At 34.6% G+C, this 22746-nt stretch overlaps 3 protein-coding genes across 3 annotated transcripts in view; 1 reads left to right on the plus strand and 2 right to left on the minus strand.

The window, feature by feature from the left end:
- Window positions 1-11935, plus strand: part of LOC117784491 (tyramine beta-hydroxylase) — a 35744-nt gene extending 23809 nt beyond the window's left edge. The window contains exons 2-7 of the mRNA XM_034622245.1: window positions 4426-4784; window positions 4852-5003; window positions 5069-5460; window positions 7795-8144; window positions 8903-9090; window positions 11572-11935. Of these exons, the coding sequence (XP_034478136.1) occupies window positions 4426-4784; window positions 4852-5003; window positions 5069-5460; window positions 7795-8144; window positions 8903-9090; window positions 11572-11872 (1742 nt within the window). The 3' untranslated portion in view covers window positions 11873-11935. The remainder of the gene's footprint in view (window positions 1-4425; window positions 4785-4851; window positions 5004-5068; window positions 5461-7794; window positions 8145-8902; window positions 9091-11571) is intronic.
- A 3671-nt stretch (window positions 11936-15606) lies between these two features.
- Window positions 15607-17499, minus strand: LOC117793629. The gene is made up of 2 exons (XM_034633996.1): window positions 16386-17499; window positions 15607-15906 (listed from the first exon to the last, which is right to left on the minus strand). The coding sequence occupies exons 1-2, from the start codon at window positions 17466-17468 to the stop codon at window positions 15643-15645; spliced, it is 1347 nt and encodes a 448-aa protein (XP_034489887.1). The 5' UTR covers window positions 17469-17499; the 3' UTR covers window positions 15607-15642.
- Window positions 17500-19285: 1786 nt separating this feature from the next.
- Window positions 19286-20959, minus strand: LOC117793568. The gene is made up of 2 exons (XM_034633921.1): window positions 19911-20959; window positions 19286-19583 (listed from the first exon to the last, which is right to left on the minus strand). The coding sequence occupies exons 1-2, from the start codon at window positions 20949-20951 to the stop codon at window positions 19353-19355; spliced, it is 1272 nt and encodes a 423-aa protein (XP_034489812.1). The 5' UTR covers window positions 20952-20959; the 3' UTR covers window positions 19286-19352.
- Window positions 20960-22746: the final 1787 nt, after the last annotated feature.

The following is a 22746-nucleotide window of genomic DNA, read 5'->3' on the forward strand; positions in this document are numbered from 1 at the left end:
TCGAACCGCCGCACCACTGTGCCACCATTTGTTTGATACGAAATAGTACCTATTTATACTTTCCAAACAATTTAAGATTCTTAATCTTATGTTAAGATTTTAAGATATTTTAGATTAATAATCTTAGTTTTAGTAATTTGGTCATAAAATAATCTTATTTAATGAACAAAATACTTAAGATTAATGTTCTTGATTTTAGAAGTTGGTCCTTTTTTGTAGTGTATAAACCGAATGAAATTTTAAAATATAATAATAATTCATTTTATTGGTTTCTTACATTATTATAGTTTCTTAAGGCAATTCGATCAAGTTTAGAATGAATTTATGAGATAAATTAAGCTTTACTCAATTTTTTTTAAATTAAACTATTAGTTACCATACTGTATATACTTAAATAAGTTTGCCAAGCCACCATCATTGCGTTACACATTGTGTTAACAAATTGAAATGCCCTCTACGAGAGTATAAAAAAACACGAACAACTTTTTCGTTTTTTTTTGGTTTTTTTTTTTTTTTTTTTTTTTTTTTTTATTAGGAACACACAACATTGAGGCGCAGTCAAGCAAATGCAATAAACTCCGGACAAGTTTATTAAATTTACAGTTATGTGTGCAATGTATTTGTATTGTTGTTGTTGTTGCTGTTGTTGTTGCTGTCGCCGTAGTTGTTTTTGTAGTTGTTGCTGGGCGCTTCTTAAATTGCCCGGCGGGGTAAAAAGCTGTTAAGTGTGAATGAAACTGCAATTGAAAAGTTGAGACAAAGCAATCGAGCAATGAAGCAATTGAATAGCGATGCTAGAGGGCTATACACTAGTCGGGTGGTTGGGTGGTTGGGTGGTTTAGGTGGCTCGAGTTGTTTCTGTGATGTTCGACTGCCTTTAACAATTTGCTGGGCGCATAGTTTTTGTTCTTGGCTTAGACTTTTTGTGCAGTAGCGCTGAAAAGTAGGCAACACAAATCGAATTTCTACAAAATTAAAACTTTTTCGATGTGTCCTGAATGCTCAATGCAGTTTGTGTGTGTCGCTGTGTGTATATAGAAATAGGTGTATGTTTTTTGACATATATTTAAATCATATGTCAAGCTTAGATTAAATAACTCAAATGTTTAGATTTTATTAAAAAGATAGTTGTACACAAATATATTTTCAACTTCAGCTCAGAAATGTAAAATACAATTTTAAGCTTTCATTTATATGTTAAACATAAAGAAGCATCAAGTTACGTGAAGTCTGAATACTCTTACAGATTTTTTGTATATTATTGCTTTGCTCTTTTGTTATTCTTTTTCTAAAAGTGAAGCTTGAATTTGATGTGAGAAAAAGTCTTTCATACATTCCCTTTAATAAACTACTGCTTTTAAAACTATTACTTTTAGAGCAAGTAAGTTTTGCTATGTGTGTTTAGCTTAAATTAAATTAAAATGCTTTTTAGCTTACATAATCTGTAATTACAATTTTGATATTTGAATCAAGATATGAGCAAACGACGCTTTGACATTCAAAATCCTTGACATTTGATTATGGAAATTATGGAATTATGCTCAATGAGTTTGCAGCTAATTCAAAATATGATTGACATGCGAATATGCTAAGTTTGAATACATACTCGAATTTATTCATTTATTCATACGTGTACGCTAAGCGAATTTGTTGCCATTTTACAAATGGTAAACGACGAAACTGAACAATGAGTGCAATTTGTTGTTTATTACCGCTGTCGTTGCTATTTCCACTTGAGAGGACGGCAACGTGAACGCAGTCGTTGTATGGAAATGGTAAAAGTGGAGAAATGAGAAATTTTCCTACTTTCTTTCATTTTTTTTTTTTTTTTTTTTTTTTTTTGTGGATTGCAGAACAAACAGAAACGAGAGATGGCGCGGACAACGTTTGGCAATGATATATGTGAGTGGAGTGTGTGTGTGTGTGTGTGCGGTGTGTATGTTTGCTGTTAGACATATGTAGGATAACAAATCAATTTTAGTATCGACACAAGTGAAACTCTCCATGGAGTTGGCATACCTTAAGCGTTACGAGTAGAGCAACTCTTTGGGGCATATTACTTCCGCTGTAGCAAGTCTAGGAACTTGCCACACCAAAAATTCATCAACGCAATAGAAATGCCATGGACAACAGAACCAACAGAACTTTTACCACTCTCTCTCTCTCTTTCTCTTTCTCTTTGGATATCTCAACCAAAACTCAATACCTCGATGAAAAACCCACGAATCGCTGTCACTTTTGATTGTAATCGAGTGTTTCTACCATAGCTTTTTGTTCGACATCTAACTCCCGTTCTATCGTTGCACTGAAAAAAATTCAGACTCTGTGCATAAAAATATCTTCAGGTATTTAGTGACAAATGCGTTAATTATGGAATTGGTATAACCTTCAAAAATTAATGATTATAATCTGAGTCTTGAAAATTAATATATTTTTAAATTTCAATTATTTAAAAAAAAATTTATTTATTTCTTCGTAGCTTACATTTTGAACTCTACGATTATATTAAAAAATTCTTGATGTGTAAGCTGGAATTAAAAAATGTTTTCGACTTCGAATAGAATTTTGTATGTGTTTTAGGCAAATGATATTATAAAAATTATGTTGGGGGTTGGTATAGTATATAATTGATATAGTTTTCATATTAATGTGTTATTAATTTTATAACTATAATATTTTGGCACTTATTCGGTAACTATTTTGTTTTTATTTATTCTATATTACTTTGAAATCATATTTTATATTTTTTCTAATTAAAAATGAAATCAAAGCTCCCACTAGAGTTATAAATTATCAATCGTGCTTATTAATTTTATAACTATAATATTTTGGCACTTATTCTGTAACTATTTGGTTTCTATTTATTCTATATTACTTTGAAATTATATTTTATATTTTTTCTAATTAAAAATTAAATCAAAACTCCCACTAGAGTTATAAATTATCAATCTTGATTGCAACTTTGCTTTAAGCTACCAAATGCTTTAATTTTTTTTCTCAGTGTAGCTACTTCTACGCTGTCAAACAGTTTGATATACTTTTGCAAACTCTGGTACGTTCACACGATATCCTTGTGAGTGTGCGTGCGTGTGTGTGTGTGTGTGTGTGTGTGTGTGTGTGTTCTTTGGTGTATGTTTGCCAATTGGATTTGACATTTTATTGGGTTTTCTTTCTAGTTACTGCCGCTCCACTGACTGTCTGTTACCTCCTTCTCCCTTCCCGTCTCTCTTTCTCTGTCTCCCTCTAGCTCTCGCTCTCGCTCTCGCTTTCTCTCTTCGGCACGTTCATGGCTAGTCAAGCGCTTGTTGTAGTTGTAATTGATGTTCTGCTGCCTGGCCAAAGCCTTTGGTAACATAAATCTAATGACCTGGTCCTTGTACGGCGACTGCTGCTGCACTGGACATTTGGACAATCGGGACCCAACAACACTGTGGTTCCGAGAGCCAAAGAGAATACAAAGATAACATAGCTGAAAGATTGAATTCGTTTTATTTTGCTTCTATTTTGGTAATTAGTACGAAGGCAACTTGATTATCGCGTCATGTACTCGGGGAAATCGTAACTCTGAACTTGGAATACGGAACTTCCAACTCGTAGGTCGTAACTCGCAACTGTAGACGTGCTTTAATTGCAATCATTAATTTGGAGCATGTCATAAAATGCCAGCTAAAAACCATAGTCAAATAACAGCTAAAATAGCAGAAAAAAAAGACAATTCAAGTCGAAAATCACTGAGCTGAGATAACTAAAAGTTTTGATAGAGAAGCTACGGCAACAGCTTCTACAGAAACTAGACTACAACTTTGAGATATCTTTGCATAAAAGAGCTTGTGCTAGTCAACTTTGACATTGACAGTTTATTTTATTGTAAGAAGTGTTTAAAACCCTCAAAGGATGTCAACTAACTTTCACAAAAAACAATAGTTTTTTCCTAATGTAGATAAGCTGATGAAAGTCTCTTGGACACTTAAGTTCTTAGTAATTTACAATTTAGTCTATATGTTAGCTAAAGTTTTTATAGTTTTCTATATAAAAAGACATTTTAAATAGACTTATTAGAACATAAGTTTTAGGAAATTGAATGATTTTTATTTTTAGGCCATTATAAATAGAAAATACTGTAAATGTTGTTGGACAATTTTAAATATAACTCTTAGTTTAGACAATGCAGCACCGAAAATTCTTAAAATCCTAAGATTGAGAAAATTATAAGAATTATAATGATAAAAATAAAAAAAATCCTTTTCTGTATTTCATTGCCGAAAGTCGTACAAATTGTGCTTGTATATCAAATTTTTTAAATGTTTCAGACCAGGAATCTCTACAATTCTCAAATCTTTATATCTTTTAAGTGCTAACTAACTTAACTAACATTTTTATAACTATACAATCTCATGTGTTCTTTTTCCCCTCTTCCATCTGCAGGTCTCTCGGATACAAAGCTCCATGAGATCTATCTGGATGATAAAGAGATCAAGCTGAGCTGGATGGTTGACTGGTATAAGCAGGAGGTGCTCTTCCATTTGCAGAATGCGTTCAATGAGCAGCATCGTTGGTTCTATTTGGGCTTCTCGAAGCGTGGTGGCCTCGCCGATGCGGATATTTGTTTCTTTGAGAATCAGAATGGATTCTTCAATGTTGTCACCGACACGTACACCAGTCCCGATGGGCGTTGGGTGCGAAAGGATTATCAGCAGGACTGTGAGGTCTTCAAAATGGATGAGTTTACGCTGGCCTTTAAACGCAAATTTGATACTTGTGATCCGCTCGATTTGCGACTTCATGTATGTAATTGCAGCATTAACTAATTGAGTTAAACTTATGATTAATCATTATGTGACTCCATATTAGGAGGGCACCATGTATGTGGTTTGGGCACGTGGTGAATCGGAGCTATCCCTCGAGGATCATCAGTTTGCTTTACCCAATGTAAGTGCACCACATGAGGCAGGTCTAAAGATGTTGCAATTGCTGCGGGCCGACAAGATTCTCATACCCGAAACGTAAGTGGAGCTAAAATGTTAATTTTCCTTTGAAATAGCGTTATTTTATTTATCTTCTCCTTTAGTGATTTGGATCAAATTGAAATAACGCTGGAGCAGGCGGCAGTGCCGAATCGTGAGACAACCTATTGGTGTCATGTGCAGCGTCTGGATGATCTTGTCAAGCATCGTCTGCATATTGTTCAATTCGAGCCGATCATCAAAACTCCTGGTATTGTCCATCACATGGAGGTCTTCCACTGCGAGACAGATGCCCATGTGGACATTCCACTCTACAATGGCGATTGCGAGCAGCTGCCACCGGAGGCCAAGGTCTGCTCCAAGGTGATGGCACTCTGGGCGATGGGTGCGAGCACCTTTACCTATCCACCTGAGGCTGGTTTGCCCATCGGAGGTCCTGGCTTTAATCCCTATGTGCGACTCGAGGTGCATTTCAATAATCCGGAACTACAGACAGGTAGGTACAACGGTGTAACACATCATTTTTAAAAATTCAAAAATGTCAAGCTGCTGTTTTATACTAATTATGACTTAAGAATTTGATTTAAAGTCAAGTAGAATTTTAGGAAAATATTTTTTTTAACGAATTTAATAAAATTTGAATGCAGAATGAATATAGAAGCCAACTCATGATCAAAATGATATTCCGTTCGAGAATCGGTCAAGTTTTGACAAAGTTATGAAACTTCGAAGTTGGTCTGACTCCTTACCTAACAACTTTACAAGCTAAAATTTTTGTTAAATTTGACATGATTTTTTACAAGAAAATGAAAGGTCTCAGAATCAAGTTTAAAGTGTTGTTTTACACTAATAACAATATAAGGAGTTGATTAAAAGTGAAAACTTGAGATTTGAAATTTTCAAATTTCAAAATTTCAAAGGGGGGACCCTTAGCATCGAAATCAGTATCAAGTAGAATTAAGAGGAAAATATTTGTTTTAACGAATTCAATAAAATTTGAATGCAGAATGAATTAAGATGCCGAGTCATGATCAAAATGACATTCCGTTTGAAAATCGGTCAAGTTTTGACAAAGTTATGAAAGTTCGAAGTTGGTCTGACTCTCCACCTGACAACTTTACAAGCTAAAATTTGTGTCAAATTTCACATGATTTTTTGCAAGAAAATGAAAGGTCTCAGAATCAAGTTTAAAGTGTTGTTTTTTGCTAATAACGATAAAAGGAGTTGATTAAAAGTGAAAACTTGAGATTTAAAATTTTCAATTTTCAAAATTTTAAAGGGGGGACCCTTAGCATCGAAATCAGTATCTAGAGGAAAATATTTTTTTTAACGAATTTAATAAAATTTGAATGCAGAATGAATAAAGAAGCCAACTCATGATCAAAATGACATTCCGTTCGAAAATCGGTTCAGTATTGACAAAGTTATGAAAGTTTGAAGTTGGTCTGACTGTTAATCTAACAACTTTACGAGTCAAAATTTTTGACCAATTTCCCATGATTTTTTACAGAAAAATGAAAGGTCTCAGAATCAAATTTTAAGTGTTGTTTTATACTAATAACGATATAAGGAGTTGATTGAAAGTGAAAGCTTGAGATTTAAAATTTTAAATTTTCAAAATTTCAAAGGGGGGACCCTTAGCACCGAATTCAGTATCAAGTAGAATCTAGAGGAAAATATTTTTTTTAACGAATTCAATAAAATTTGAATGCAGAATGAATAAAGATGCCGAGCCATGATCAAAATGGCATTCTGTTTGAAAATCGGTCAAGTTTTGACAAAGTTATGAAAGTTCAAAGTTGGTCTGACTCTTCACCTAACAATTTACAAGTCAAATTTTTTGTCAAATTTGACATGATTTTTTACCAAAAAATTAAAGGTCTTAGAAGCAAGTTTAAAGTGTTGTTTTATACTAATTATGATATAAGGAGTTGATTAAAAGTGAAAACTTGAGATTTTAAATTTTAAATTTTCAAATTTCCAAAGGGGGGACCCTTAGCATCGAAATCAGTATCCAGTGGAATCTAAGGGAAAATATTTTTTTAGATATTTTTTTTTTGAATGTAGAGTGAATAAAGATGCCGAACCATGGTCAAAATTACATTCTGTTTGAAAATCGGTCAAGTTTTGACAAAGTTACGAAAGTTTGAAGTTGATGCGACTGTTCTTCATACTTTAGGACAATAGAGTTTTGTATTAACTTACCAACACTGGCAGAAAGTATTGTAGGTCGCATTAACAATGACAATGTTGTAATTAAATTTGGTTGATTGATGAGCTTCCTGTTTTTTTGGCGTTCTACATGTATTTTGGTTAATTTACCAACACTGGAAACCGTAGAAAGTTTGGTCACATTGACTATGTCGTAATTCGATTTTGAGGACTGGTGAAGAGTTCTTCCCTCTCGTGGGGCCACTTGAAATGTGGGAGTTTCAAGTGTTGCAAACAAACAGAGAGTGAAAAGAGTTGTTGAAATGAGGGAGGCTAAGGAATTCCGAGGGGAGATTTCATTAAAACTTTTGTATAAATAAATACAAGAGCGAAGAGCGGGAGGGAGAGGGAGGGGGCTATTGCTATTGCCATTGCCATTGCCAGCGAGAACAGGAGCAATGTCATTATTGCTGCTTGAAGTGTCCTTGTGTTGGCATCGTCCTCGCGCATTACATGGCCACAAGAGCCTGGCAAACAGAATGTCGAGTGCACCACTCAACACTTGTGAGAGTGTGTGAGTCTGAGAGCGTGAGTGAGTGTATACACACACACACACACGCACACGCACAACCACCCAATTTGTCAGCAATTGCATTATTATTAATCATACGCCCCGCAGGTCTTGTGGATAACTCCGGATTTCGCATCAAATTGTCAAAGACTCTACGGCAATACGATGCCGCTGTCATGGAATTGGGACTAGAATATACCGATAAAATGGCCATACCGCCGGCACAGACGGCATTCCCACTGAGCGGCTACTGTGTGGCTGACTGTACACGCTCGGCATTGCCGCGCACGGGCATCATCATCTTTGGATCGCAGTTACACACACATTTGCGTGGTGTTCGCGTCTTGACGCGACATTTTCGCGGCGAACAGGAGTTGAGGGAGGTGAATCGCGATGATTACTACTCCAATCATTTTCAGGAGATGCGCACGCTGCATTATAAGCCCCGAGTATTGCCGGTAAGTCGAGATATTTTCGAGATATCTCCATTTATTTTATACACGGTACACGTAGCATATAAGGATATATTCTACAGTGGTCGGCATATTTATTTTGACAAAATGTAAAGTTAAATCTACTCATAATTTTAACTAACTTCAACATTTTAACATCAATGAAAAGTTCATTTTAAGCCTGTTCGAATGATGTAGAATTCAGTCAAATTTTAAAACTTTTTTTCTCGGGCTTAAAAAATATTTGAATGCAAAGAGTTACTTCAAACAATTCTAATAGTGACTGCAAAAAGAATTTTTCCAAAATCTCTTTGCTTATATTTTTTATGATTTTTTGAAAATTGCTAAAAATTATTCCTTTTCATACAAAATTTTTCTGATTCAAAAAAATTCAAAAAATTTTCATAAAAATTTATTTCAATCGGAGTACTACACTTTTATCTACTAAATGACATTCTTTGGATCCTAAATCAATTTTCTTTTAAAATTTGATTACAATATCAATTGACTCTCGTAGCAACTATTGAAAGAAAATGAAAGATTTATATGAAAATTTTCTTTTTTTTTTCAGAGTACTTAACTTAATAAAAAACATTTTTTTTTTGTTTTCTTTTAAATGAGACTTAACCTATATTATTACTTAGGCTTTCCTTTGTAGGGCATAAAATCTTCAACTTTCCAAAGATATGTTTTTTTTCTTTCTTTTTTTCAATAACGTATTTCACTTTTTATGTCTGATTCTTCATTAATCCGTCTTTTGCCAGGGCGATGCATTGGTGACCACCTGCTATTATAATACGCTTGCCGATACGAATGCCACGTTGGGAGGTTTCTCCATTAGCGATGAAATGTGCGTCAACTATATCCATTACTATCCGGCCACCAAGCTGGAAGTGTGCAAGAGTTCTGTGTCGGAGGAGACGCTCGAGAATTACTTTATCTATATGAAACGGTAAGCGGATCTTTGTCTTCGGTTATAGTGGGTGGAAAGGGTGTGGCCAAGGGCATCACACAGTGGGTCAAATGCAGCAATTTCGTAGTAAAATTATATTAAAGCAAATATTTAGAATTATTTCTTCTTATCATATCTTTTTAACTCAATATTATTATTTTATTAAAATTAATTAATTTAGTGTTAAGTTTTAAAGAATTTATTTCTAGTTGATTTACATGTATTTTTTTTCAATAATCATTTAAATGACTAAAATTGATTTCAAAGCAAATTAAGTCAGTGAGTTGTTTGTTTTAAATATAAAATTGTACACTGATAAAAAATTTTTTCTAAAATCAAGATTTTGGTCTCAGAACTAAGATTTTTGAAAAACAAAATATTTAAGATGAGTGTTTTTGATTTTAGAAGTTGATCTTTATTTTTCTTAATTTATTTTTGAGTTGTTTTTTTTTTACCAAATTAGATTTATTCTATCGTCTCATTTGTTCTTGATTGTAAGAAATCATAAGTAACTTTTTGTTACGAGATTTTGCATCTCGTCCCACTGTGCTCTGAAGCGTTTCGTTCTTTCTTTTGCTTTTTCTACGCTTTTCGTCATCAAAGGCAAAACTTTGGCATTCCGGCGTTTGTTGTGGCTCCGGTTGTGGCCCCTTTTGCCACTCTCCCTCTTTCCCTCTCTTGCTCTATCCATTTCATCTTCTTCGGTCTCCGTTCGTACGCAGTATTCATAACGGAAATGTCTTCAACTTCCTGCCTGTCTCAAAAGCGAGCAACGCCAAGGTGCACGCTAATTGCCAACGTTAATGGGCATGGCCAGAACGGGAGCGAAAAGGAGAATGAGAACCATAACGACACCAGAAAACTCCCAAGTTCGTGTTAGGGCCAGACCCCGAATCATTCTGTCTGGGCTTGGTCCCTACAACAACAACAGCCATAACAACAACAGCAAACAAAATATAGAAAAGAAAACAAAAAAAAGTTTACATTAGATTAGAGACTTGCGAGTTTTGGCTTTGAATTTTGTGGGGCATTTTGGGTGAGAATTGCGGTAAATATACAATGGCCTAAAATGGTTTAAAGGCTTCTAGACAAAAGCCAGCTGATTCAATAAGCAGCTGCACGGCCAACCGACCAAGTTATGAAGATTTACGAGGTGTTAAGCATAGCAAAAGGTGCGCAAACCAAAATCCTGTAAACTACAAAAGTATATATTTTGTACAATTTGACACTTTAAGGAGTTGCCCATGGATAAGAGATGAAACAAAAGAAAAGATAACTGTGTGACAGCCCCTTGCGTAGATCTCTATAAAGTTTCCAACACTTTTAAGCTATTCTGTGAGCAAAGAAAGCACTTGAAATACATATTTCACTTAGTATTTTACAAACTTGAATTCAAGTAGTTTTAAGTGCATTTGATTGCAGCATTTGTTTTAAATACTGTCAAGATTCGATTAACCAAATAACTATAAAATAAGTTAAGCTGGGCTTTTAACTTGAATAATTTGAATCATTTGCATATAATTGGTTACTTGTTTTCAATTGAAAACGCAAGAATTATTTGAATTTGTTTATACAAATACTCGCAAGACTTGTTAAACATTTCCATTATTCTAAAAACTTTTTAATCGTTTCAGGTTCAATCAATCAATTAAATTAACTTCCGATTACCGTCAGTTTTGATTGATATTTGAACTATTTAAATACCTTTTAAATGCTGTTAAATTTTGACAATGTGTTACTTAACAGCTTTGTTCGAAAATTAATTTATTTGAATTACCTAAGTTGTGTCAAAATTTCAGCTTCCTTGTTCATACCGTTTGGGCTGCACAAATATCAGTCAGTCAGTCAGTCAGTTAGGACAAACAGTTTTATATATATGGATGGATTGATAATTGAACTATTCAAATACATTTTAAATGCTGTAAAATTTTGACAATGTTTTACTAAACAGCTTTGTTCGAAAATTAAATTATTTAACTTAGTTATGTTGTGTCAAAATTTCAGCTTTCTTGTTCTTACCGTTTGGGTTGCACAAATATCAGTCAGTCAGTCAGGACAAACATTTTTATACATATAGTTTTATACATATAGCTTAAGACACTCGGAATTATTCACAACATATTTGCTTTGAAAGTCAGCTTTTAAAATTAAATTAAACTCAAAGTAAACTTGTAAAACAAAAAGAAAGTATCTTAAATGTAAGCTCATTATATTAGCAATAGCTTGAAATAAGTTTGAATATAACATGCATTTATCTAAAATATTTAAAGTCATTTGCAATGAGTGCAATGAGATGCCACATTTAAGCCAGGGAATAAAAGGAAATTGCGAGTATTTTCTAATTGAAAATGCCACCTAATGTGGCGACATTCAGTTGGCTGCGTGGCAGTCACATGACTTTATCTGCTATTCTCATTTCGCTATCTCACTCTCTCTCTCTCTCTCTCTCTGTTGTTGTTTCTGTTACTTTCTAACGCATAGGAAGGAGCATCAGCATGGCATTCATTTGAACGGTGCACGTTCTGTGAATTATCGCAGCATCGAATGGACACAGCCCCGAGTTGACCAGCTATATACGATGTATATCCAGGAGCCTCTAAGCATGCAATGCAATAGATCGGACGGACAGCGGTTTGAGGGTCACAACTGGGAGGGTATATCAACGACGCCAGTGCAAATCAAAATGCCCATCCATCGCAAATTGTGCCCCAACTACAATCCACTCTGGCTAAAGCCATTGGAGAAGGGTGAATGCGATTTACTCGGCGAATGCATCTACTAGAATGGAATACGAATACGAATGCGAATGCGAATGCGAATACTGATTCGAATTGTAGTTGTAATGGATTAGATTGCATTTTCGGTGGGGGCGGGATTGGGATTTCGGGTGGGACACACACACACACACACACACACACAGACACACTGTTTGTTAATTCTGAATTTCGCTTTCGCTTCAAACTCTACCCGTTTTTTTTTTTTACCACTTTGATGTGAAATTGTTGCGAAAGTGAAATGCAGAACTTAAAAAGACACTGTTTTTCTTCAGTTTTATTTTTTTTTTTGTAAATTGTCATCAGCAGCAACATTATCGTGAAATGAAATCGGCAAAAAAGACAAAAGAAGCAAGCGAGCGAATGTGAAAACTTTCTTTAAATAACTAATGAATTTGTTTTTTTTTTTAAATATATTTTTTTTGTTTATTTTTGTTTGAGAAACCGCCTTTGAAATGCTTGCAGAGAAAATGGTAGCATACTTTTCAGCGCAATGACATAAAAAAGGAGAGGCCAAAGAAAACGATGAGAAAGAAAGCTAAAAGAAAAATCAAAAGTGAAAGGGAAAGGGAATTGAAAAATTGTGGAAGGCCGACGCTCGGGGGCAGGTGGCAAGGTGGCAAGGTGGCAAGGCAGCAGCTGGAAAAGTTCAGTTTTCAATGAGCTAACGGCACTGTTTATACAATATAAATGAGCCAACTTTTGAGTCAGTCGGCATGAGTGGCAGGATAAAAGGATGCGACTGCAATTGCAACAGCGAGACAATGAATTGGCCAACTCTAATTACCAAGGCCCAGAAGGAGTCTCATGTGCGGTGCACAAAACGACACAAAACGAATGTACAGAATGTTCATCTATCCGTTGGGGCTGCATTTTTCGGACAATGCCAACAGCCAGGCAAAAGTTCCGATTCAATTGAATTCACAATACTCACAACAGTCACAACACTCACATTCATATTCAGCACAGCTAATCATGCACAGTAAATGGTAAAAGCCAATGTTGAATGCATTCACAAGCTAATCAAGCATAGGAAACTCATTCACATAGTTAGGTATGCTTTTTGAATGTATTCACAAGCTAATCAAACACTCATCTTAAACGTGAAATATAAATGCACTACAATTTGTGAGTATTCAAACCTTTGATGCACTTATTCACACACTAATTTAAACTTGAAGTTGAAGCTTTGACATTCTCTTATTCATACATATTCACATACTCATTCGTCACTATTCACAGACTTCAAAGCCTTTTGAGATCAATACAAACAAACTACATGTATTCATAAATACTTAGTTTCAATTAACATTCATGCTGTTTGTATTTTGAGATGCACATGAGTCGTGACACGACTCAAAAATACGTGTCACGTTAGAGAACTTGTCACGTCATGAACTATAGCATCAGCTTAAGAAATTTGCTTGAATAAACGCACACATTCGCACAATCAATCATACTTATTCACACTCATTTGAACAAAGTGTTGTGAATGAAACTGGCATTCAAATTAGCCTATTGTTATTGTTGTTGTTGCTGCTGATGACCAGCTGACAATGTCGTAATGGGAAAGCTGAGAATTTCCACATAGTTTTACAAGGATTTATATATATACAAAATGACAAGTAAAACAATGATGTTGACAGACGGAAAGAAGAGAAATACATATGCACAAACATTTAATGGATACGTTTAAGTGTAGCTACATATATGTAAGATGTGATAATTGTTCTACGGCTAAAACAAAAACCAAAACCAAAACAAAAGACCCAAAAACTATATATGTATATGTATGTAGATGAAAATTTATATAAAAAGAAAACTATAACACAAAAAAAATAAAAAATATATATAAAATAAAATAAAATACAAACTATATACAAAAGCCTTCGCGCTAAACCAAAAATCAATTATCTAATAAAAAAATAAAAAAAAAATGACCACCATACCAGTATAAAAAACTAAAAAAACTATTGTTTTAATTCTTTTGGGAGATGGAATCAAAGAGTAATTTGCCTTAAGCAGGCTTTTCAAATTGAAACCCAAAAACTGGCAACTGTTGAACTTTTAGTTGCAGAAAATCAACATGAGATCAGAACGAAGCAGTTGATTTGAAATACAAACAAAAACATTTGAAAAGGTTAATATTTTGCAAAAAAAATAGTTAAATTCAATTTAATTTTTATTTAATATTCTAAATAAATCACTTTCGCTTTTATAAAGTTATTTGAGTTGAAAATTAAGTCACTTTTCCTAAAAACTTATTAAAGTACAAGAGACGGAATAAAAATAATAAAATATATTTTAGTTTAAAAAAAATAACTTTTATTATTCTAAAAAAACTCAAAACTATTATTGGAATTCAACTGGGATTGTTTTGAAGTCAAAATCTATATTAAATACAGAAAGAAACTTACTAGGAATATGCATAAATTTATTTTAGTCACTAGCACCAAAAATACTTTTATCTTTCTTCCATTTCAATGCATCTTAACATGTTTCCAACTGTTCGATTAAGTTGTTTAATATGAAATGAATACGAAAGTGTAATCCGGACTGGTTTCTAACCTATTAAAATTGTAAGTTTATTCATTTGAATGAAACCTTTTGTTTTTTTTTTGTTTATTTTGCTGTTGCCTTGTTCGATAGATAGTTGTTGAACTCTGTGGGCTCAATACTTTGTGGTTACAAATCGATTTGGCCGGCCACTTGGCCGCCAGATGATGGCCTACAGTCTATGTCTGTGTTATTGGGAAGAGAGGAGGGGGAGGGGGGGAAGCTCTGTTTGACTGGTCGCTGATTTTAGCCTTCAACGCGTTGACTGAGCGGCATTTTAATTGATTTTCAGTTGTGTACGACGAAAAGGAAGCGCGTTTGGCGTTATGAAAGTATTAAAACGGTTGCAATCCAATTAAAAGTTTTTAACGGTACGAGTATCATACATATTAAAAACAAAAATGACAAAAAATAAAACAAAATTAAATGTGTGCTCGACTGGCAGATACCCTGCAACTGAATTTATTAAAATGTCTGATAATACATATACATGTTTTACATACTTTGCTTTATGTAATAAAAAGTTCTACATTTTTAATAATGTTTGAAATTACACATTTTTTAATAATAGGAACAAAAGTATATACATTTTGCAGTTAAAAAAGTATATTTTACATATATATTTGCAAGCTGTCACCTAAAGTTAAGAACCAATTTCGATAGGTACAGGGTACTTCAAACACACACATACTACACAAAGTTGTTGTTTTAATATTCATTGGCGCAGTGCTCACACAGATTCACATACATATATATAAAATGAATGATATGGGACTCTGTGGATGTTGTTGTCTTTTTTTTTTAACCTCTTTTCCAACTAAATTCGAATCAGCGAACGGTCATTACAAACGCCACATGTGTGAGACCTTTTTATTTTAAATTATATATATAAATCAAAACGTTTTTTATGCACTTTGTTATCATTGTACACGCATTTTAAGTGTCCCTCTTGTTTCTCAGCTCTTAAATTATCCACAGTGCAGCTGCCACTTTAGTATTTATTTCGTATAATACTTGTTTCAATTCGACTCTCAATATAACTCGTACTGGAAGGTTGTCAAAAATAAATTATAATGTTAAAACAGATTTTTAAATTAAAAAAAAATGCTTTTTTTTTATGGATATTTTTTATTTTGATAAGTTTGATTAATTTTAAATTATATATTTTATGATATACAGTGTATATTATACACTGATGAATTGTTATTTATTCTTTATAAAATTAGTAGTTGTCGAAATCGAATTTTGGAAAATCGACATCATTAGTAGTTGTCGAAATCGTAGTTAACACTTCTTCTGATAACATCGGTTGTTGTTGCTGTTTATCAAATGGAAATTCCGTTAGCTTATCAACTGCATCCATGCGACAGCAGTGAACAACTCCGTACATCGGCAACAAGTGTAATCCACCAAAGAGACTGTTGCTCAGCCACGGGATCTCAGAACAAATATCATCACAGAGTGTGCCCAACTCCAAGACATTGACCTGTGACAAAACAAGATTAACAGGGAGAAAGAGTTACTGATGGAGTTTTAAAGCTTCAACGTTCAAAGTTTAATTGATTTACAGATAATAAAATCAGTTATTTTGAAATAAATTGCGCATTAAATATAATCGGCCTTTTACACAACGAATTAAGCATTAAAATAATATAAAGATTGTGAAAACAGCTCAAATAAGATATATATTTTATATTTTGTAAAGAAGGAAAAGTATAGAAAAAAGATAATAATGATAAAATTTTAAAAATTTAAATTTTAAAATTTGACATAGCTATGACAGTTTGAAGTTCTGAAATAGCATTAAGAGGAAAGTACGTAAAATAGGGACAGTGGGAAACAAAAGATTGAGTTTTTCAATTTTTATGCAGAATAAAATTAGAGACCAAATAATGATAAAGTAGAAAGCTTTTTTTCACAAAAATTTTTGGATGTACGAGTAAATGTTGTTGTGAGAGAGCTTACGTAGGGGGAATTGTGTGCGACAAGAACAAATTCATCGGCGGCATTTCCCTCTGGCTGCAGAGAGCGAACATGAGCCCAAATATACGCAGGCACTGTGAGAGAGTTGCCCTTTCCGTCCTCCAGCTGCAAACTGCGACTGACATTGCACCGTTGGGCAAGTGGCAGTGTTGCCACCCCTGAAACTCCTATGCGCAACTCGAACTTCTCGTCATTGTCATCGTTGGCAACGCGCAACGCTTCCAGCCAATGCTTCCAGTTGCCTTGGCGCAATGATCGAAGCCACACAATTTTCAGCAGATATTTGTAGTCGTCTAGGTCCTTCAACTGTTGTTGATCCTGCAACAGGCTGGAATATTCAAATAATTTTGAATCGTAGAGTTCCCCAAACTGTTTCTGATCAGATATGAGCTGTTGGAACTCTGAATCGCTGGTATAGTGAAAATAATCGGGCAAACTATCAATAACTTTGTCCAAATTCAGTTCATTGAGCACTTGATCAGTTTTCGACATGTCCAACAATATATTCTGGGGCGGATATGCCATGAATTTGACGAAACGTAGTCGTGATGCACCCAAATCGTAACACATGGCCAATTGCTTCACATCCGATAATCCTGGCAGCTTATAGCCAACGATCAGTGTCATTGCATCCGCATCGCAGCCCGACAAGCTTTTAGTGCTCTCATAAAGTACTTGACTCGCAGCGGTACTGCATTTAATATAACTACCAGTTATAGATTCTTGGATCCGGGTGCCATCCGAATAGATACCATCTTTTCCACACTTCAGGTTAGCCGTGGGCCCATTTATTTTTTTCTTGTTATCGTTGTAATTGTTGTTTGAGTTATAGTACCCGTTATAATAATTGGTATTTTCAACTCTACTGATCTCAAGGCCTTGGGGACAATAGAAGATTACCGTCTCGTTGAGAGAGAGACGCAACGTTGGCGTTGAAGATCCTTTGAGGATCGCCGTTTTGCTGCCAATTCTCTTGGCGACCATTGGGAACGGATCCCGAGGGCTCAGACTACAAAGGGACAGAGCACCCGCCACAAATATCAATAGGATTAAACACGTCCGCATTGTTGAAGCTCTCGACTTGCACTGATTCGCCTCGATGGTCTTTATCTGAGCCAAGAGGCGTTTTAGGCTGAACATGTTCGTGAGTCGCGTGAGTTATGTAACTATCGTATAGTTATCACGGAAATTCAACAAATATTTCATAAAAATATTTTATATAGGGTACATATAATTAAATAGAAACAAAGAAGTTGCGCTTGACAGCTGAGCAATATCAAGACATTAATATTAAACAAGGGCACTCCGCCCCCTGCTCGCTTCGCTCGCGGTGAGATGCGGCTACAGTCGAGCACCAACTTAAATGCAAACAGTTTGGTTAATATATCTCAAAAAACAAAAACTTTTTCATACTAAAAGTTGATTTTTGACCGACCGGTCCTATGACAGCTATATGATATGATCGCCCGATTTGAACGAATTTCGGCCGGGTTAGACAAAACCAAGTTTTTTTTTCTTCAGTATGCATAATACCAGCAAAGATGCATATTCTATCAGTTTGGCTCTGATATCTCAACAAACAAAAACCATGTTCATACTAAAACTTCATTTTCGATGTATCGTTCCTATGGCAGCTATATAGTATAGTGGCCCGATCCAAAAATAAAAACAAACTTGATCTGCGTATGGTATCCAGGAACCTACATATCAAGCTTGAAGTCTCTAGCTCTTGGTCTTATGGTCAAACAGACGGACAGACAGACGGACGGACAGACGGACATGGCTCAATCGACTCGGCTGTTGATCCTGATCAAGAATATATATACTTTGGGGGATCTGCCACGCTCCCTTCTGCCTGTTACATACATTACATACAAATAAAAATTTTGTAAAACTAATACAATAAATTTAATGCCACTCTTATAATTTTCCTTGTAATCGTTAAGAGCACATCTCTAGACAGTTCAGTTAGTTCCATCAACATATCGACACTGTGGGAAACTATAATTCAAAACCCCCTTTTTAATAAATTTGCTATATATGTACTTATGTATGTGCAAACATGTCACAAGTGCTGATAAGAAATTTATGTATGTATGTATTAAATGCTGTGTTTCAGGCAAATCAGCAAAAGTCGCTCAGACAACAAAACAACAAGTAAGATCGCATGTGAACGCCTACATGGTTCAGGCTCTTAGATAAGCTAATACGTATACGTATTTCACAAACACACAAAGTTATCTTCTCCTTCCATTAGTATATTTAAAAATATGCATTACTGGACAAACTCGGAAGACAATATTATGTGATTGTGATGAAAATTTCAGATCCAAATATACTTATATTTTAAGCATATGTAAGTTCCAAATCATCAAAGAAATGTATATACACTTTTTAAATAACATTCAACTGCTCAATACCATAGTACATTTTTTTTTTGTTGACAAATTTTGATGGTCACAGCGTAAAAAACAAGACGAGGAATCCGAAATATTTAATATATTGAACCAATCAGCGAGAGATCTTAAAAGGAAGCAAAATTAACCCAGGAAATGAAAAATGCCATATATGAAAAACAAATTTGTTGCTACATTGATAATGCTGTGTAAACATTTTCTGTACTCGTATATAGGAAAAGATATTTTTATAAATAATATTGCAGATTGACGGAGGCAAAGTTCTTAATATGTAAAAGTTCTAAAATTGTAAACCAACAGAAAACAAAAAAAAATGTATTAGTGAATTCTTGAGTTCGCGACGATTTTATAAAATAAATGTATCAGAGTTACCAGGTGTAGTAAAAAATGTTTTTGTTATTAGCTATTTAAACATAAACAAGTAATTGAAGCTGCAAAAATTTTATATATTTAGTTACTTTAGTGTTATTTTTGACAATTTTAATTGATTTGCAATTAGTAATTTTATTTGAATTGTAATTTATTTAATTCATTAAATTCCAGTAGGTGTCGGCTTCGTAGTCGATGCTTCTTCTGATAACAACGGTTGTTGTTGCTGTTTATCAAATGGAAATTCCGTTAGCTTATCAACTGCATCCATGCGACAGCAGTGAACAACTCCGTACATCGGCAACAAGTGTAATTCGCCAAAGAGACTGTTGCTCAGCCACGGGATCTCAGCACAAATATCATCACAGAATGTGCTCAACTCCAAGACATTGGACTGCAAGCAGAAAGACGAAAGTGGAGATAGATGGAGATGGAGAGAGAAAGATAATGAAGGAGAGCTTGAGTGCATGTACAGTCAGCCCAACATTAATTCGCACACACAAATAATTTGTCGAAAAACCGCACAAAATTCAACCTTCCTAATACTATTATTTATCGATTTTTTAAATTTCTTTTGCTTAAAAAATATGTATTAATAATATTCCTTAATATTGTTAAAAAAATATATATATTTTTGTTTTAGTCAACTGTTGTTGTGTGTGCGAATAAATGTAGTGCTGAGTGTTAAAAATTCTTGTTGAGAGAAAGAGAGAGCGCTTACGTAAGGGGAATTGTGTGCGACAAGAACAAATTCATCGGCGGCATTTCCCTCTGGCTGCAGAGAGCGAACATGAGCCCAAATATACGCAGGCACTGTGAGAGAGTTGCCCTTTCCGTCCTCCAGCTGCAAACTGCGACTGACATTGCACCGTTGGGCAAGTGGCAGTGTTGCCACCCCTGAAACTCCTATGCGCAACTCGAACTTCTCGTCATTGTCATCGCTGGCAACGCGCAACGCTTCCAGCCAATGCTTCCAGTTGCCTTGGCGCAATGATCGAAGCCACACAATTTTTAGCAGATATTTGTAGTCGTCTAGATCCTTTAACTGTTGTTGATCCTGCAACAGGCTGGAATATTCAAATAATTTTGAGTCGTAGAGTTCCCCAAACTGTTTCTGATCAGATACGAGCTGTTGGAACTCTGAATCGCTGGTATAGTGAAAATAATCGGGCAAACTATCAATAACTTTGTCCAAATTCAGTTCATTGAGCACTTGATCAGTTTTCGACATGTCCAACAATATATTCTGGGGCGGATATGCCATGAATTTGACGAAACGTAGTCGGGATGCACCCAAATCGTAACACATGGCCAATTGCTTCACATCCGATAATCCTGGCAGCTTATAGCCAACGATCAGTGTCATTGCATCCGCATCGCAGCCCGACAAGCTTTTAGTGCTCTCATAAAAAATTTGACTGTCAGCGGTACTGCATTTTACAAGTATAGTTTGTGTATAGTCTTGGATCCGTTGGCCATTGGAATAAAGACCATCTTCAGCACATGTCAGTTCTGCCGTTGGCCTATTTATTGCGTCGCGATAGTAATCATAGTCCTCTCTACCGATCTCAAGGCCTTGTGGACAATAGAAAATTACCGTCTCATTGAGAGAGAGACGCAACGTTGGCGTTGAAGATCCTTTGAGGATCGCCGTTTTGCTGCCAATTCTCTTGGCGACCATTGGGAACGGATCCCGAGGGCTCAGACTACAAAGGGACAGAGCACCCGCCACAAAGATCAATAGGATTAAACACGTCCGCATTGTTGAAGTTCTCGACTTGCACTGATTCACCTCGATCGCTTCAAATCACATCGATCGTCTTGATCGGAGCCGATAGGCTTTTCAAGCTACAGATGTGCGTGAGTCGATGAGTTGTGAAACTATCGTATAACTTTCACGAAAAAAATTCCATATAATTTTAATTACTTAATATTTTAATAATAAATATTTTTTTGAAATTTAAAAAAGTTTATCTTCACTAGATTCAGATTGCAATAAATGTTACACTAGATTGAACGCTTCACGAATCACTGTCGATAAATTCTTAATCAATGCACCCTCTTGAAAATCCCCCTCCATCCCAACTCCTCACAGAGGCCAATAAATATTAATAATTTTGTGAATCTTATCTCAGCATTAATCAATGTACTTTAACTAGTAAACTTAAAAAAAAAAAACAGTCTGAAGGCTTTTGCTGCTCTGGCTATAACTATCTTAATTTCTAATATTCAATTATATAAATAAATAAATAAATAAATAAATAAATAAAAATGTTTTCTAATTTATTGATTGTAATATCTTGATACATTTTATTGAACTCTTATAATTTTCATTGTTATCATCAAGAGCACATCTCTAGACAGTTCAGTTAGTTCTATGATACAAATGCAGATAAGAATTTTTAAGGCGTAAATTGAGCATAAAGTAACTGCATACTTATGTATGTATATGTAAATGAACGAGTAGAATGTGTATAAGCAAATCGTAAAAAATCGTTCGGACAGAATAACAACAAGTAAGACCGCATGTGAACGACTACAAGATACCCTGCACCCAGGCCCTTAGATACGCTTACCTAAATTTGTCGTACTACTTTTGTACACAATCTTACAAATTTTGTCACGACCAGATATTCAACTTTGAAGATATTATTATCTACTTGTGATGAAATAATTAGGCAGATACTAACTTGATTTTTCCCGTTTTATTGAATTGCTCAATACCATCGTATAATTTTCAATGGTTATAGGGTATAGATAGCGATCATCATTTGTATTAAATTGCAGGCAAGTTGTTGTCCTAAATGAACTTGATCTTTTGCAGCGCAAATAAAACTGCTCACTCTAACAAAACAATGTTCCAATATTAAATATATCAAGAGTACACAGTGAAGGTTCTCTAAGGAGAACCGCCAGGTTTTAAAAGGTTTTGCAAATAAATAAATGTAAGTAAAAATGCGAATCTCGTAGTGCCATCGCCAATTTGCCAGTTTTATAGCTAAAGCTAAAACACTCTATATATTTTCCATATACATATGTATATACATATTGTTGTTTGATTGATACTGTTAAGTGAACATTTTTTGTCTGAATAAATATGTATGAAGAAATATTATTAATATAAATAATTATACAGATAGTCAAAGTCAAAGTTCTTACGTCAGTACATACATATGTACATACATATATTCTTTAATGATAAGCCTAGAGATGAAATGATTGAAATGATGATTGATAGAAATCCATGAAATAGGTTTGATTTCTATTACAAGAGACAACAGGGCATACAAAAATTTGCTAGTCGAGATATTCTTAAAATAATTCCTTTATGACTCAATATAAACAATGATTTTAAGTAGATTTGCACTATAAATTCATTTTGTGACTTTCAGGACAAATAACTTAACCCTTTGTGGTACAGCGCGGGGAAAAGAGGGAGTGACTGTTTCACTTTTGAGGCCAGCCAAAGTGAATATTTAAATATGAGCATTGTCATTCCATTTGTGGTATTCTATGAACCACATGGAGACAACTGACAGTTCCTTGACAGGCGTTTC

This window comes from Drosophila innubila, chromosome X (genome assembly GCF_004354385.1).
Source record: "Drosophila innubila isolate TH190305 chromosome X, UK_Dinn_1.0, whole genome shotgun sequence".
Classification (NCBI taxonomy): domain Eukaryota; kingdom Metazoa; phylum Arthropoda; class Insecta; order Diptera; family Drosophilidae; genus Drosophila; species Drosophila innubila.